This window comes from Ranitomeya imitator, chromosome 3, assembly GCF_032444005.1.
Source record: "Ranitomeya imitator isolate aRanImi1 chromosome 3, aRanImi1.pri, whole genome shotgun sequence".
Taxonomy (NCBI): Eukaryota; Metazoa; Chordata; class Amphibia; order Anura; family Dendrobatidae; genus Ranitomeya; species Ranitomeya imitator.
In genome coordinates, this window is record NC_091284.1 from 478,493,193 (window position 1) to 478,509,308 (window position 16,116).

At 44.3% G+C, this 16,116-nt stretch overlaps 1 protein-coding gene across 1 annotated transcript in view; it reads right to left on the reverse strand.

The window, feature by feature from the left end:
• The window catches only part of LOC138672164 (F-box only protein 36-like), a 41,180-nt gene extending 37,029 nt beyond the window's left edge, over positions 1-4,151 (reverse strand). The window contains exons 1-2 of the mRNA XM_069760182.1: positions 4,056-4,151; positions 1,380-1,488 (exon numbers count right to left, since the gene is read on the reverse strand). Of these exons, the coding sequence (XP_069616283.1) occupies positions 1,380-1,488; positions 4,056-4,151 (205 nt within the window). The remainder of the gene's footprint in view (positions 1-1,379; positions 1,489-4,055) is intronic.
• Between the last annotated feature and the right edge of the window lie 11,965 nt (positions 4,152-16,116).

Consider the following 16,116-nt stretch of genomic DNA (forward strand, 5'->3'; position numbering starts at 1 on the left):
TTGGAATTTTTTTCACCACTTAAATAAAAAAGAACCTAGACATGTTAGGTGTCTATGGACTCGTAATGTCCTGTAAAATCATAATGGCAGGTCAGTTTTAGCATTTAGTGAACATGGTAAAAAATATATATATATACCTGTGCGATTGCACTTTTTTGCACTTTCACAGCACTTGAATTTTTTTTCCTATTTTCCCGGTACATTATATGTTAAAGTCAATAGTGTTGTTCAAAAGTACAACTTGCCCGCAAAAAACAAGCCCTCACATGGCCGTTTTGAAAAATAAAAAAGTTATGGTTCTGGGAAGAAGGGGAGCAAAAAATGAAAATGCAAAAATAAAAATACTTCTGGTCGTTAAGGGGTTAAAATTATGCCACTAAGAGACAACTCTGGAGGCTTGTCTTCTATGGCTACGTTCAGACTAGCGTTGTGCTAGTGTGCGTTGGGTTAGCGTCGGGCGACGCAGCGGCGACGCACGCGTCATGCGCCCCTATGTTTAACATGGGGGACGCATGCGTTTTTGTTTGTTGCGTTTTGCGACGCATGCGTCTTTTTTGCCGCAAGCGTCGGACCAAGAAAACGCAACAAGTTGCATTTTTCTTGCGTCCGATTTTTGGCAAAAAACGACGCATGCGTCGAAAAAAACGCAGCGTTTTTGCGTGCGTTTTGCCGCGTTTTTGCGTGCGTTGTGCGTTGCGTCGCCGACGCAGCGGCGCACAATATATATAGGGACAATACACCTGTAAGTCTTAGAATCAGTGGCTGTGGCCCCGTGGTTGGAGAAAAAATTCTTCCAGATAGCAATTCACTTAAGTGTATCTGGGCTGCAATTGCGGGAATAAAGAACCCCTGAAGGTGTAAAATGAAGGTTTTTATTACCCAAATACTTGCCATCTTTTTAAAGTTTTTTTTTTACCTTGAAAAAGATGCCAGTCAGGTGCTGATGTAAGAAAAACCTCAATTTTATACCGCTGAGGATTCTTCATTCCCCCAAGCACAGCACAGGTATTGTGATGACCTCACTAAAGTGAAAATATGAAAATGATAATTCATCTTTTCCAATATGGCTATAGATAGCTCTATATATCTTAAGGAACTATGCACACAGCATTTTTTCCATCCTGTATGGAAAAAAAGAAACTTTATGTACCTTCAATTTTATTTAGACCACACTTTAGTACACTGTGGATGTACCTATAAGAATATGCCAACTGGTCAGCTGATATTACTGCGTATAACATGTGCTTACAGTTTCCTCTATGCAAACAGAAGAATTCTAAGTGTACTTTTTACTGAATGGTGTGTAAACCAGGATTACAGTCAGCATTTCTATATGGGTTTTGCTATATCTCCCATTAGATGGTCGACTTAAAACTTACTGTGCATCATTGTTTCGTATAAAAATTCATTATGCGTTTTCCTTACTTCCCTTGGTAGAATTTTCCTGTGCTCGACCCGGGCAGAAATTTTCCAAGATCTTAAAGTGACCTAGGAAAGATAGGATTCACAAGTTGATTTTTAAGTGTTACTTTACAATAAGTGAAAGAATGGATTTGTGTCAAAGTCTTTATGTAAAAGCCAATTCATTGTAACCGAAACGTAGCTACGCCACCAGGGATAACAAAGTCCACCAGATTTTTGATAAGTACTGAAGTGTTGACTGCTTTTTCTACTTTTATATTGTTTTGCAAAGAAGGGATTTTTTGCATGGGAGATCTTGCACCCGCTGTGCTTACATTTAATGTTCTGTTCCACTTTTTTGCCCCAAAAGTCTTTATGTAGACGTCACAATCTCTATAACAAAATATTTTTAGAATATAAGTGCAAGATATGCAGATGAGATATCGAAATATGGGTATATATCATTTTGTATTAAGCAGCTAAAAGTAAGGCATTTGGTCCGTATCTAAAAGCGTCTAAAGAAGTGGTAATCAGGATGGTCCATATCAATGTTTACAGTATCTTGAAATAGAAAGGCTCCTGAGTCCACAAGAAATTCCGCACTGTATTACAACTAATAGGGGGTGATACCACCTGGTCAACATGTCTCTGTGTAAATGAAATACAGCGTGTGAATGAAGAAGAATTAGGATGTCATTATTCTTTATAAGCATATAGATGGGAAAGAACAGGTAGTTCAATACAGTTCTTGGTTCACAAGCTGAGACTTAGTGTCTCTAGGTTGGTGGGGGCAGGGCCGGACTGGCCATCTGGCAATTCTGGCAAATGCCAGAAGGGCCTGTCTGGTCATGGGACACCTTGTCTGCTACGTTGTTAACAGAATCGGTGTTCTCAAGGCACCCATACTCTTAGGAGTTATGACGCAGGTATCATTAGAAATATTAGCCTCGTAGTAAATCTTGCTTTCTTCCACGCAGGGTAATAATAGTAATATATCCCATCTGGTGCTTGGGGATGGGGACAACATGGGCCTGTGTGATTTCAAATGCCAGGGCTAAATTTCAGCCCCAGTCCGTACCTGGGTGGGGGAGATGTACAGCTGAAGTCACAAGGAAAGAACTCAAGTGGGACTCAAATGAGGGAAGAAAACAAATTGAGAGACTGAAGGAAAGTTGCCATTCATGGATGCGTTCCTGAGAAAGATATTCCATACCAAGTAGATGAGGGCCACACCGAGGTGGCATAACCAGGAGGTGCTAGGTGAAAGGTTCCCTTTTGGTAACCATGACAGAATGTGAATGACTGTAAGCTTAAGGAATGTAGGTTTCTTTGATTATTTTGTGATTTGTTTAATCAATTTTATACTGCTCATTTGATTTGGGATATAAAATCGTTTTATTTTATATATACTGCTATATATAGTTTTATATATACTACTATATATACTTTTGTATATACTTTTATTTGTGAGCTTTCTTTGCTGACTGTCCCCAAGAATCTACATAGGGATATTGTTATTGTGTGATATTCTTATTATTTGATATTGGTATGGTCAACAATAATGTTTTCTGAGGTTGTTATTGTTCAGTATCTTTGACGTTCGATGTCGATATTGTCCTCGATAATGCTATTTCTTACATAAGGATTTTAAGGGGTTGTCCGGTTGACACAAGTTGTCGCATATCGTGCTGGGATCCACAACAAGCAGCAGAATTGGGAGTTTTTATTCTTGACTAGACACTTTTATCCCTGTTACAAAATGGAGCAACAGGTCGCATGCCTGACTGTCGCGACATTCATTTTTAATGGGTCTGTTGGAAAAAGTCGAGTGCAAAACTTCGCAGCCCCATAGAAAATGAATGTAGTGTCGGTCAAACGTGCGCACTTTTACTCCATTCTCACAAGGATAAAAGTTTCCAGTTCTGAAGGATCAGATCTGATCTCAGAGGTCTTAACCCAACTAATTACCAAGTTAACACCTTCGGAAAGGTGGTATCTTTTTGATTGGTGGATGTTCAAGTTCTGAGATTTGCACCAATAAGAAGAACTGGAAACTTCTATCTCTGTTAGAATAGAGCACCTGTATGCATGCTAGACCACTGCGACATTTACCTATCCTTTGGAAAGGTGATAACTTGCTTTCACCAGACAGACCCTTTAGCTATAAGATGTAACCAAATTTAGGTAAATAAATATAGGGATCTTACCTGATCCAAGTTTGTATGATTGCATTATGTGAACATTTATTCTTTGTTTCTTTGACTATTAAAGTTATTATTTTACTGTAATTGGATTTACCAGCAGTTATTTTACGTTTGTTTCTTGTGTAATAGTTACTTTTATGAAACTCTTTTTGTTCTTGCAAACTTTATTATGTCTGGTTTTTAGAACTTCACTCATCAGATGAGCAATGACTGTAATGCAATTGTGTATAAATTGTTTGTTCTATATGGTCACTGGGAAAAAGCCCAATAGAGTTAAGATGCTGGCGCATGGTGCTTTCGAAGTACCGCTACCACTGCATTCTGGCTACCGATTACACATTGGCAGCTTAGGTTTATACTAGCAAAGAGCCAGCAATGATTTTGATGGAAAAACTCAGAAACAAGAAAAAAAGCTAATATACAAAATTTGGATAATAAAAAGAAACTAACCTCATTCTTTGTGATTACAAGATGGTGAAAATCCTTGCTTGGGGCAGGAGCTTGACTCTGGATTTCGAACAGAGTTTCTTGCAGAAGGGATGCCATAGTCAATATGTGAAATGTTCCACAAGTTGTCTTTCAAACTTCTTCTGTGACCTGTACAAAACTACCTCCTTCTTTATATGGACTGCCAAATCTACCTTGATTAGAGAGCATCGGATTCTTTGGTTCCACCTGCTGAATGTAAGTGCTAATCTTTTATTCACTAAGTAAACCAGCCTTTGTTTACAGAGTAACCTGCGCAGTTTCTGGCAAGAGGACAGCAAGTGTAGCTCAAACATTGAATGAAAATCCACAGGCAGATTAATCCTTACAATGTAACAGCATTTCGGCTAATTGTAAATGGGTCATTATCCTCAGTCACAAACAATAGCGAATTACATTGATACATAATTGCACATGAATGTAATCAGATTTATGTTTTAAGAAGGGATAGTACCATACATAGCACACAGATATTACAGGAGCAGATGATATATAAAATCTGGCTCTTCAATGCAGGGAAATAAAAAGATACTGTGTCTTATAATGTATATGAAAACATTATCAATTGAAAAATCAGTATACAATAACTACTATGCTAAAAGCATAAACTTACAAATCAATGCAAATTTATCTGCTGAAACGTTTACATTTATACATTATAAAATATATACATCACCATATACATTTATAAGTGTGAGAAGATAACATTTGTGAAGTCTCTAATCTTGGGCTACATTATAAGAAAACAAAACTGCTACATAAAGTGTTTAAAAGATAAGCAGGTCACCTAAAATGAACTTTGTAAATATCTATCCTTATACCCTAACTAATATTGCAATTAGCGTTATTATAAAATATCATAAACTTCTCCTTATCTATCTAATCTCTAAATGCGTTTTTTTTTATTGTACTTCCCGTGACGTTTCGATTGAGAGGAGTCCTAAAAATGACGTCACATAAGGGTACCGTCACACTGAAACGACGCTGCAGCGATACGACAACGATGTCGATCGCTGCAGCGTCGCTGTGTGGTCGCTCGAGAGCTGTCACACAGACCGCTCTCCAGCGACCAACGATCGTAAAAAAAACAAACACTACATACTTACCTTCCATGTCTGTCCTCCGGCGCTGTGCTTTCCTCTGCACTGTCAGCGCCGGTCAGCCGTAAAGCAGAGTGGTGACGTCACCGCTGTGCTTTACGGCTGACCGGCGCTCACAGCCAGTGCAGAGAAGCACAGCGCCGGAGGACAGACACAGAAGGTAAGTATGTAGTGTTTGTTTTTTTTACGTTTACGCTGGTAACCAGGGTAAACATCGGGTTACTAAGCGTGGCCCTGCGCTTAGTAACCCGATGTTTACCCTGGTTACCAGTGAAGACATCGTTGAATCGGCGTCACACACGCCGATTCAGCGATGTCAGCGGGAGATCCAGCGACGAAAGAAAGTTTCAAACAATCTGCTATGACGTACGATTCTCAGCGGGGTCCCTGATCGCAGTAGCGTGTCAGACACAGCGAGATCGTAATGATATCGCTGGAACGTCACGGATCTTGCCGTCCTAGCGATCAAAGTGCCACTGTGTGACGGTACCCTTAGTTGTCCAATGAACTAAATTGGGATAAATGTCAGCCAAGGAATTGGTCATAAATAAACTGGTGGCATAGCGAGGTACAAGGGTGGTCTCGTCTGCAAAGTTGCAGCCAGTAATATTTGGCACAAAGTATTAAGGGGTCTAAATGGAGGCCAGGGCCCCTGTATATTTTTACTATCGTCTATGATTGCAACAAATTTGTATTGGCTGTGCCATTGAAGGATTTAACAGCACAGACTACACAGTGGTGGAGCAGGGAGAGGTAAGTATTGCCAGTGGTAGAGCACTGTTAGAGCTGGGGGGAACACTCTCTCGTGGGCGGCGGTACTGGCACAGGGCCCCTCATATTACGACAGTGTGTCTGACATTGGTTGTGCACCACCACCGTCAGAGACACTTCATTTTACTATGTGGGACCCTGTGCCTGTGCCGTCACCCAAGAGTGGGCACACACACCTATCCAGTCAAACGGCACTTACATGGGTGCTTGCGCCAAGTTGTGACCACGGGAGGTATACAAATGGCCGATGGTGGACATTCGGCACCTACAAATGGCGTAATTGGAGCAGTCAGTAAGAGGAGGCGAAAAACAAGAATTTTTTCTGGCAAGCTACGTGTCAGCAGGGGAAGATGTGGCAAAATAATTAGAAATCCATGATTGGTTCATTTTAATGAAGGTTAGATCATCATCATTTTGGGGAGCCAGACGTGTCCTTTTTTCGGTCAGTATTGAACCAGCAGCACTGAAGACTCTTTCTAAGAGCACACTAGCAGCTGGGCAAGCGAGCTCCTGTAGTGCATATTCTGCCAATTCGGGCCAGGTGTCTAGTTTAGATGCCCAGTAATCAAAGGGGAATGACCTGTGAGGGGGAACATCGATAATGGCAGAAAAATAGTTGGTAACCATACTGGACAAATGCTGTCTCCTGTCACTTTGACTTGATGCTGCAGTACCTGTCGTGTCTGCAGTCATTGAGAAATCACTCCACAACCTGGTGAGAAATCCCCTCTGTCCAACACCACTTCGGCTTTCTGCACCTCTAACACCTCTGCCATGTTGCCCCCTACAGCTCGTGTGAGAACCATCAGCGCCGCTGTGTGCTGGGAATGCCTGAACCAAACGGTCTACAAGAGCTTCTTGTTTGGTTGCCTGTTATGATCCGGTGACCTTGGAGCAGCATGAAAACTTTCACTGGAGTAGGTGGTAACTATACTGACCGCAAATCCTGATCTTAACACTGCAACTAGAAGTAGCCGTGGGGTGTACCTAACAAGGCCTAGACACCTCGTCACAGCCGGAGGACTAAATACCCCTAAAGATGGAAATAGGAATACTACCTTGCCTCAGAGCAGAACCCCAAAGGATAGGCAGCCCCCCACAAATATTGGCTGTGAGTAGGAGAGGAAAGACACACACAGTCAGAAAACAGGATTTAGCACAAGAGGCCACTCTAGCTAAAATAGGAAAGGATAGGACAGAGTTCTGTGCGGTCAGTATTAAAACCCTTCCAAAAATATCCACAGCAGATTATATAAAAAATACCTCCATCTAACTAAAGACGTGGAGCGTATATCAGCAACTCCAGAGACTACTAAACTCAGAGTAGGAATACAATCAAAAAACAAGCACACAGCTTGTGAGCCATAGAAAAAGAAACAGACACTTATCTTTGCTGAATTGGCAGCTAAGCAGGAGAAGCCAGACAGAGATCCAACACTTCCCAAGAAACATTGACAACTGGAAAGGACTAATGAGTCCTGCAAACCTAAATACCCCAGTCAGAATTGCAATCAACAGAAACACCTGTCCAGGACTGCAGCCCAGAGACAACTGCATTACCACCTACAACCACCGGAGGGAGCCCAAAAGCAGAATTCACAACAGTACCCCCCCCTTGAGGAGGGGTCACCGAACCCTCACCAGAGCCCCAGGCCGATCAGGATGAGCCAGATGAAAGGCACGAACCAAATCAGCGGCATGGACATCAGAGGCAAAAACCCAAGAATTATCCTCCTGGCCATAACCCTTCCATTTGACAAGGTACTGAAGCTTCCGCCTCAAAAAACGGGAATCCAAAATCTTTTCAACAACATATTCCAACTCCCCAACAACCAACACAGGGGCCAGAGGATCAACAGAGGGAACAACAGGCTCCACATATTTCCGCAATAAAGATCTATGGAAGACATTATGGATAGCAAAAGAGGCCGGAAGCGCCAGTCGAAAAGACACCGGATTAATAATCTCAGAAATCCTATAAGGACCAATAAACCGAGGCTTAAACTTAGGAGAAGAAACCTTCATAGGAACATGACGGGAAGACAACCAGACCAGATCCCCAACCCGAAGCCGGGAACCAACACACCGACGACGGTTAGCAAAACGTTGAGCCTCCTCCTGAGACAACACCAAATTGTCCACCACATGAGCCCAAATCTGCTGCAACCTGTCAACCACAGAATCCACACAAGGACAGTCAGAAGGCTCAATCTGCCCAGAAGAAAAATGAGGATGAAAACCAAAATTACAAAAGAAAGGCGAAACCAAAGTAGCCGAACTAGCCCGATTATTAAGGGCAAACTCGGCCAATGGCAAGAAAGCCACCCAATCATCCTGATCAGCAGACACAAAGCATCTCAAATAAGTCTCCAAAGTCTGATTAGTTTGCTCGGTCTGACCATTTGTCTGAAACGCAGAAGAAAAAGACAAATCAATGCTCAGCCTAGCACAAAAGGCCCGCCAAAATCTAGAAACAAACTGGGAACCTCTGTCGGACACAATATTCTCCGGAATACCATGCAAACGGACCACATGCTGAAAAAACAACGGAACCAAATCCGAAGAGGAAGGCAATTTAGGCAAAGGCACCAAATGAACCATCTTAGAGAACCGGTCACAAACAACCCAGATAACAGACATCCTCTGGGAAACCGGAAGATCGGAAATAAAATCCATAGAAATATGTGTCCAGGGCCTCTCAGGGACCGGCAATGGCAAAAGCAACCCACTAGCACAGGAATAACAAGGCTTGGCCCACGCACAAGTCCCACAGGACTGCACAAAAGAACGCACATCACGCGACAAAGAAGGCCACCAAAAGGACCTACCAACCATGTCTCTGGTACCAAAAATGCCAGGATGACCAGCCAACACGGAACAGTGAACCTCAGAAATCACTCTACTAGTCCATCTGTCAGGAACAAACAGTTTCCCCACAGGATAGCGGTTAGGTTTGTCAGCCTGAAATTCCTGAAGAACCCGTTGTAAATCAGGGGATATGGCAGAAAGGACCACCCCTTCTTTCAGAATACCGACCGGTTCTAAGTCCTCAGGAGAATCAGGTGAAAAACTTATAGAGAGGGCATCAGCCTTAATGTTCTTAGAACCCGGAAGGTACGAGACCACGAAATCAAAACGGGAAAAAAACAAAGACCATCGAGCCTGTCTAGGATTCAGCCATTTGGCAGACTCGAGGTAAATCAAATTCTTATGATCGGTCAAGACCACCATACGGTGCTTAGCTCCCTTAAGCTAATGTCGCCACTCCTCAAACGCCCACTTCATAGCCAACAACTCCCGATTGCCGACATCATAATTGCGTTCAGCAGGCGAAAACTTACGGGAAAAGAAGGCACACAGTTTCATTAAGGAACCAACAGGATCCCTCTGAGACAAAACGGCCCCTGCCCCAATCTCAGAAGCGTCAACCTCAATCTGAAACGGAAGAGAAACATCCAGTTGGCGCAACACCGGAACAGAAGTAAATCGACGTTTAAGCTCCTGAAAGGCAGAGACAGCCGCAGAGGACCAATTCGCCACATCAGCGCCTTTCTTCGTCAAATCGGTCAAGGGTTTAACCACGCTGGAAAAATTAGCAATGAAACGGCGATAAAAATTTGCAAAACCCAAAAATTTCTGAAGGCTCTTCACGGATGCGGGCTGAATCCAATCATGAATGGCCTGAACCTTAACCGGATCCATCTCTATAGACGAGGGAGAAAAAATAAAGCCCAAAAAAGAAACCTTCTGCACCCCAAAGAGACACTTAGACCCTTTCACAAACAGAGCATTGTCACGAAGGATCTGAAATACCATCCTGACCTGTTCCACATGAGACTCACGATCATCGGAAAAAATCAAAATATCGTCCAAATATACAATCAAGAACTTATCAAAATAAGTCCGGAAAATATCATGCATGAAGGACTGAAAAATAGATGGAGCATTAGTGAGCCCGAATGGCATAACAAGGTATTCAAAATGGCCTTCGGGCGTGTTAAACGCAGTTTTCCATTCATCACCCTGCTTAATGTGAACAAGATTGTATGCCCCCCGAAGGTCAATCTTCGTAAACCAACTAGCTCCCTTAATCCTAGCAAACAAATCGGTAAGCAAAGGTAAAGGGTATTGAAACTTGACCGTGATTTTATTCAAGAGGCGATAATCAATACAGGGTCTCAAGGAACCATCTTTTTTAGCAACAAAAAAGAACCCCGCTCCCAACGGTGAAGAAGATGGCTTGAATATGCCCTTTCTCCAAAGACTCCTTAATATAGCTCCGCATGGCGGTATGTTCAGGCACAGACAGGTTGAAAAGTCGACCCTTAGGAAACTTACAGCCTGGAATCAAGTCAATAGCACAATCGCAGTCCCTGTGCGGTGGAAGGAAACTGGACTTGGGCTCATCGAATACATCCTGAAAATCAGACAAAAACTCTGGAATTTCAGAAGAGGAAGAAGAGGAGATTGACATCAAAGGAACATCATTATGAACCCCCTGACAACCGCAACTAGTCACAGACATGGACTTCCAATCCAACACAGGATTATGTACCTGCAACCACGGAAAACCCAGCACGATAGCATCATGCAAATTATGCAACACCAGAAATCGACAATCTTTCTGATGGGCTGGCGCCATGCGCATGGTCACCTGTGTCCAAAACTGGGGCTTATTTTTAGCCAATGGTGTAGCATCAATGCCCCTTAAAGGAATAAGGTTCTGCAAAGGCTGCAAGGGAAAACCACAATGCCTGGCAAACTCAAAGTCCATTAAGTTCAAGGCGGCACCTGAATCCACAAACGCCATGACAGAAAATGATGACAATGAGCAGATCAAGGACACAGATAACAGAAATTTAGGTTGTACAGTACTGATGGTAAATGAACTAGCAATCCTCTTTGTACGCTTAGGGCAGACTGAAATGACATGAGAAGCGTCGCCACAATAATAACACAACCTATTCTGACGTCTGAATCCTTGTTGTTCCGTTTGAGACAGAATCCTATCACACTGCATTGGCTCAGGAGTCTGCTCTGAGAACAACGCCACAGCGCGCACAGTTCTGCGCTCCCGTAAGCGCCAGTCAATCTGAATGGCCAGAGACATAAAATCACTCAGACCGGAAGGTGTGGGAAACCCCACCATAACATCTTTAACGGATTCAGAAAGACCCTTTCTGAAAATTGCCGCCAAAGCATCATTATTCCATTTAGTCAACACAGACCATTTTCTGAATTTCTGACAATACAATTCTGCCGTCTCTTGACCCTGAGACAGGGCCAACAAGATCTTCTCAGCTTGATCCACAGAATTAGGTTCATCATATAATAATCCTAAAGCCTGAAAAAAGGAGTCTACATTAAGCAAAGCCGGATTCCCAGATTCCAGGGAAAACGCCCAATCCTGCGGGTCGCCACGCAGCAGGGAGATGACGATTTTAACCTGCTGAATGGAATCACCAGAGGATCGAGGTCTCAGATCAAAAAATAGTTTACAGTTGTTTTTAAAACTCAAAAATTTGGACCTGTCTCCAAAAATACAAATCAGGAGTAGGAATCTTCGGCTCTAAAACAGGAGTTTGAACAATATAATAAGAAATACCCTGTACCCTAGCAGCAAGCTGGTCTACACGAGAAACTAATTCCTGAACATCCATGCTTGCACAAGGCTCCTCAGCCACCCAGAGATAAAGAGGGAAGAGAAGATAAAGCAGACTGAAGAAAAAAAAATGGCTCAACACCTTTTATTCCCTTCTACTGAGATGCATTTAACTCATTATTGTCCAGTTGTACTGTTATGATCCGGTGACCTTGGAGCAGCATGAAAACTTTCACTGGAGTAGGTGGTAACTATACTGACCGCAAATCCTGATCTTAACACTGCAACTAGAAGTAGCCGTGGGGTGTACCTAACAAGCCCTAGACACCTCGTCACAGCCGGAGGACTAAATACCCCTAAAGATGGAAATAGGAATACTACCTTGCCTCAGAGCAGAACCCCAAAGGATAGGCAGCCCCCCACAAATATTGGCTGTGGGTAGGAGAGGACAGACTCACACAGTCAGAAAACAGGATTTAGCACAAGAGGCCACTCTAGCTAAAATAGGAAAGGATAGGACAGAGTTCTGTGCGGTCAGTATTAAAACCCTTCCAAAAATATCCACAGCAGATTATACAAAAAATACCTCCATCTAACTAAAGACATGGAACGTATATCAGCAACTCCAGAGACTACTAAACTCAGAGCAGGAATACAATCAAAAAACAAGCAAACAGCTTGTGTGCCATAGAAAAAGAAACATACACTTATCTTTGCTGAATTGGCAGCTAAGCAGGAGAAGCCAGACAGAGATCCAACACTTCCCAAGAAACATTGACAAGTGGCAAGGACTAATGAGTAGGGTTGAGCGACTTTTACTTTTATAGGATCGGGTCGGGTTTCACGAAACCTGACTTTTTCAAAAGTCGGGTCGAGTGAAATCGGCCGATCCTATAAAAAAGTCAGGGTCGGCCGAAACTCGAAACCCAATGCAGTGCATTGGGTTTCCAATGGTTCCCAGGGTCTGAAGGAAAGGAAACTCTCCTTCAGGCCCTGCGATCCATATTTAAGTGTAAAATAAAGAATTAAAATAAAAAATATCGCTATACTCACCCTCTGACGCGCCCTGGTACTAACCGGCAGCCTTTCTTCCTTCGAATCAGTGCTTGCAGGACCTTGCGGTGACGTCGCGGCTTGTGATTGGCGCGCGACCGCCCTTGTGACCGCTCGCGCGACCAATCACAAGCCGTGACGTCACCGCAAGGTCCTGCAAGCGCTGATTCTTAGGAAGGAAGGCTGCCGGAAAGAAGCAGGGCACGTCCGAGGGTGAGTATATTCCTATTAGGTATATACTCACCCTCGGACGCGCCCTGCTTCTTTCCGGCAGCCTTCCTTCCTAAGAATCAGCGCTTGCAGGACCTTGCGGTGACGTCGCGGCTTGTGATTGCTCGCGCGAGCGGTCACATGGGCGGTCGCGTGACCAATCACAAGCCGCGACGTCACCGCAAGGTCCTGCAAGTGCTGATTCGAAGGAAGAAAGGCTGCCGGTTAGTACCAGGGCGCGTCAGAGGGTGAGTATAGCGATATTTTTTATTTTAATTCTTTATTTTACACTTAAATATGGATTCCGATACCGATTTCCGATATTGCAAACATATCGGAACTCGGGATCGGAATTCCGATACCAGATTCAGAAGATCGCCGACTTCATGTCCGACCCCACACAGGGGTCGGGTCGGGTTTCATGAAACCCGACTTTGCCAAAAGTCGGCGACTTCTGAAAATGGCCGACCCGTTTCGCTCAACCCTACTAATGAGTCCTGCAAACCTAAATACCCCAGTCAGAATTGCAATCAACAGAAACACCTGTCCAGGACTGCAGCCCAGAAACAACTGCATTACCACCTACAACCATCGGAGGGAGCTCAAAAGCAGAATTCACAACAGTTGCCAATATTTGCTCAAGGTTCTCATGTGGCATGATACTTTGTAATTTGCCTTTGTATCGTGGATCCAGGAGGCAGGCCAACCAGTAATCGTCATCAGTCATCATTTTGATATTGCGGGGCTCCCGTTTTAGGATACGCAAGGCATACTCTGCCATGTGGGCCAAAATTCCTGGTGTCAATTCACTGCTTGTGCTGGGTTGAGGAGCACTTTCTTGAAAATCTACATCCCTTGTGGCCCGCAAAAACCCTGTACCTGACATTGCAATGCCACCAGTTTCTATTGCCCCCTGAGAAGCATCCTCCTCCCATAAATATTTATCCCCATCATCCTCCTCCTCTTCGTCGTCTGCCACCTCGTCCAGGAGAGTTCCCTGAGCAGACAATGGCTGACTGTCATCAAGGCTTCCCTCCTCGGCTGCAGATGCCTGCTCCTTAATGTGCATCAAATTTTGCATCAGCAGACGCATTACTGGGATGCTCATGCTTATGATGGCGTCGTCCGCACTGACCAGCCGTGTGCATTCCTCAAAACACTGAAGGACTTGACAGAGGTCTTGGAGCTTTGACCACTGCACACCAGACAACTCCATGTCTGCCATCCAACTGCCTGCCGGTGTATGTGTATCCTCCCACAAATACATGACAGCACGCCTCTGTTCGCACAGCCTCTGAACCATGTGCAGTGTAGAGTTCCACCTTGTTGCAACGTCGATTATTAGGCGGTGCTGGGGAAGATTCAGCGATCGCTGATGGTTAAGCATACGGCTGGAGGGTACGGGCGAATGGCGGATGTGCGAGCAAAGTCTTCGCACCTTCAGGAGCAGGGCTGGTAAATCAGGGTAATTCTTGATGAAGCACTGCACCACCAGGTTCAAGGTGTGAGCCAGGCAAGGTATGTGTTTCATTTTGGAAAGGGCTATGGCAGCCATAAAATTCCTTCCGTTATCACTGACAACCTTGCCTGCCTCAAGAAGTACACTGCCCAGCCATGACTGAGTTTCTTGCTGCAACTACTCGACCAGTACTTCCGCGGTGTGTCTGTTGTTGCCCAAACACTTCATTTGCAGCACAGCCTGCTGACACTTCCCCCAAGTTGTTCCATAATGGGACACCACGGGTGCTACACTGGCAGCTGTGGATGGAGTGGTCGTGCGACTGCGCTCTGTGGACGAGCTTTCGCTTCTGGAGGAGGAGGAGGAGGAGGGGCAAATGCCTACAGCCAACTGTTTACTAGACCGTGGGCTAGGCAGAACTGTGCCACTATGGCTGTCCCCTGTGTACCCTGCATCCACCACATTAACCCAGTGCACTGTGATAGACACGTAACGTCCCTGGCCATGCCTACTGGTCCATGTATCTGTTGTGAGGTGCACCTTTCTACTGACTGATTGCCTGAGTGTATAGACAATGCAGTCTTTCACATGCTGGTGGAGGGCTGGGATGGCTTTTCTCGCAAAGAAGTGTCGACTGGGTAGGTCATAGCGTGGTACTGCGTAGGCCATCAGGGCTTTGAAAGCTTCGCTTTCAACCAACCGGTAGGGCATCATCTCTAACGAGATTAGTCGAGCAATGTAGCCGTTCAAACCCTGTGTACGCAGATGAGAGGAAGAGTACTTTCTTTTCCTATCGAGAGTCTCTTGTAAGCTGAGCTGGACTGGAGAGCTGCATATGGTGGAACTAGCGGGGGTGGTGGTGGACATGGCAGATTGAGAGAGGCTTGGTGATGGTATTCTTGATGTGGCCCTACCTACAGTGTTTCCAACCAAGAACCTTGTGATTCCCTGACCCTGACGGCTGTGGCCTTGCGACAATACCTCCACATCTCTTACTGGTGGTGTCATAACCGGTGGGCTTCCAGTGAGGGAAGCAATGTTTCGTTGCTGACTAGCTTCAATATGAGCAGGTGCACCAACGGTACGGGACGTTTGGTAGTTAGTCCATACATCCAAGTGCCTGCTGGTTAGATGACTATGCATGCACGTCGTATTTAAATTTTGAACATTCTTCCCAGGGGTGGATAAAGGATAGCCAGGGCCCCGGGCTGTTCACACACTGTGGGCCCCCCCGGTCATGTGACGGGGGTCATGTGACGGGGGTCATGTGACGGGGGTCATGTGACGGGGGTCATGATATACCCGAACCAGATTATTCCAGAAAAATGGCCGGGCCCTACTCTACTGTAACCTATTCAATATTTGTTAAAATCTGCAATACAATTTAGGTATATCTTGACCAATAATATCACATACAAGGAACAAATACCACCGTACCATGACCAGACCACAAATTACAACCACAGTGATCGAATAATATCACATACAAGGAACAAATACCACCGCACCATGACCAGACCACATATTACCACCACAGTGATCGAATAATATCACATACAAGGAACAAATACCACCGCACCGTGTCAAGACCACATATTACCACTTGGTGACCAAATAGTACATACAAGGGACAAATACCACAACACCATTTCCAATTCCAGACCACATATTACCACCACATAGTGACTGAATACTACAATACTGATCAGTAAAAAAAAAACAACAAAAAAAACAAAACACAATACTATCACCATTAGTGCCAGTATTCACAGGAGATCTGTACTTAGTATGCAGTGTCTGTGTAGAGGTAATACAGTGATCACTGGTGAC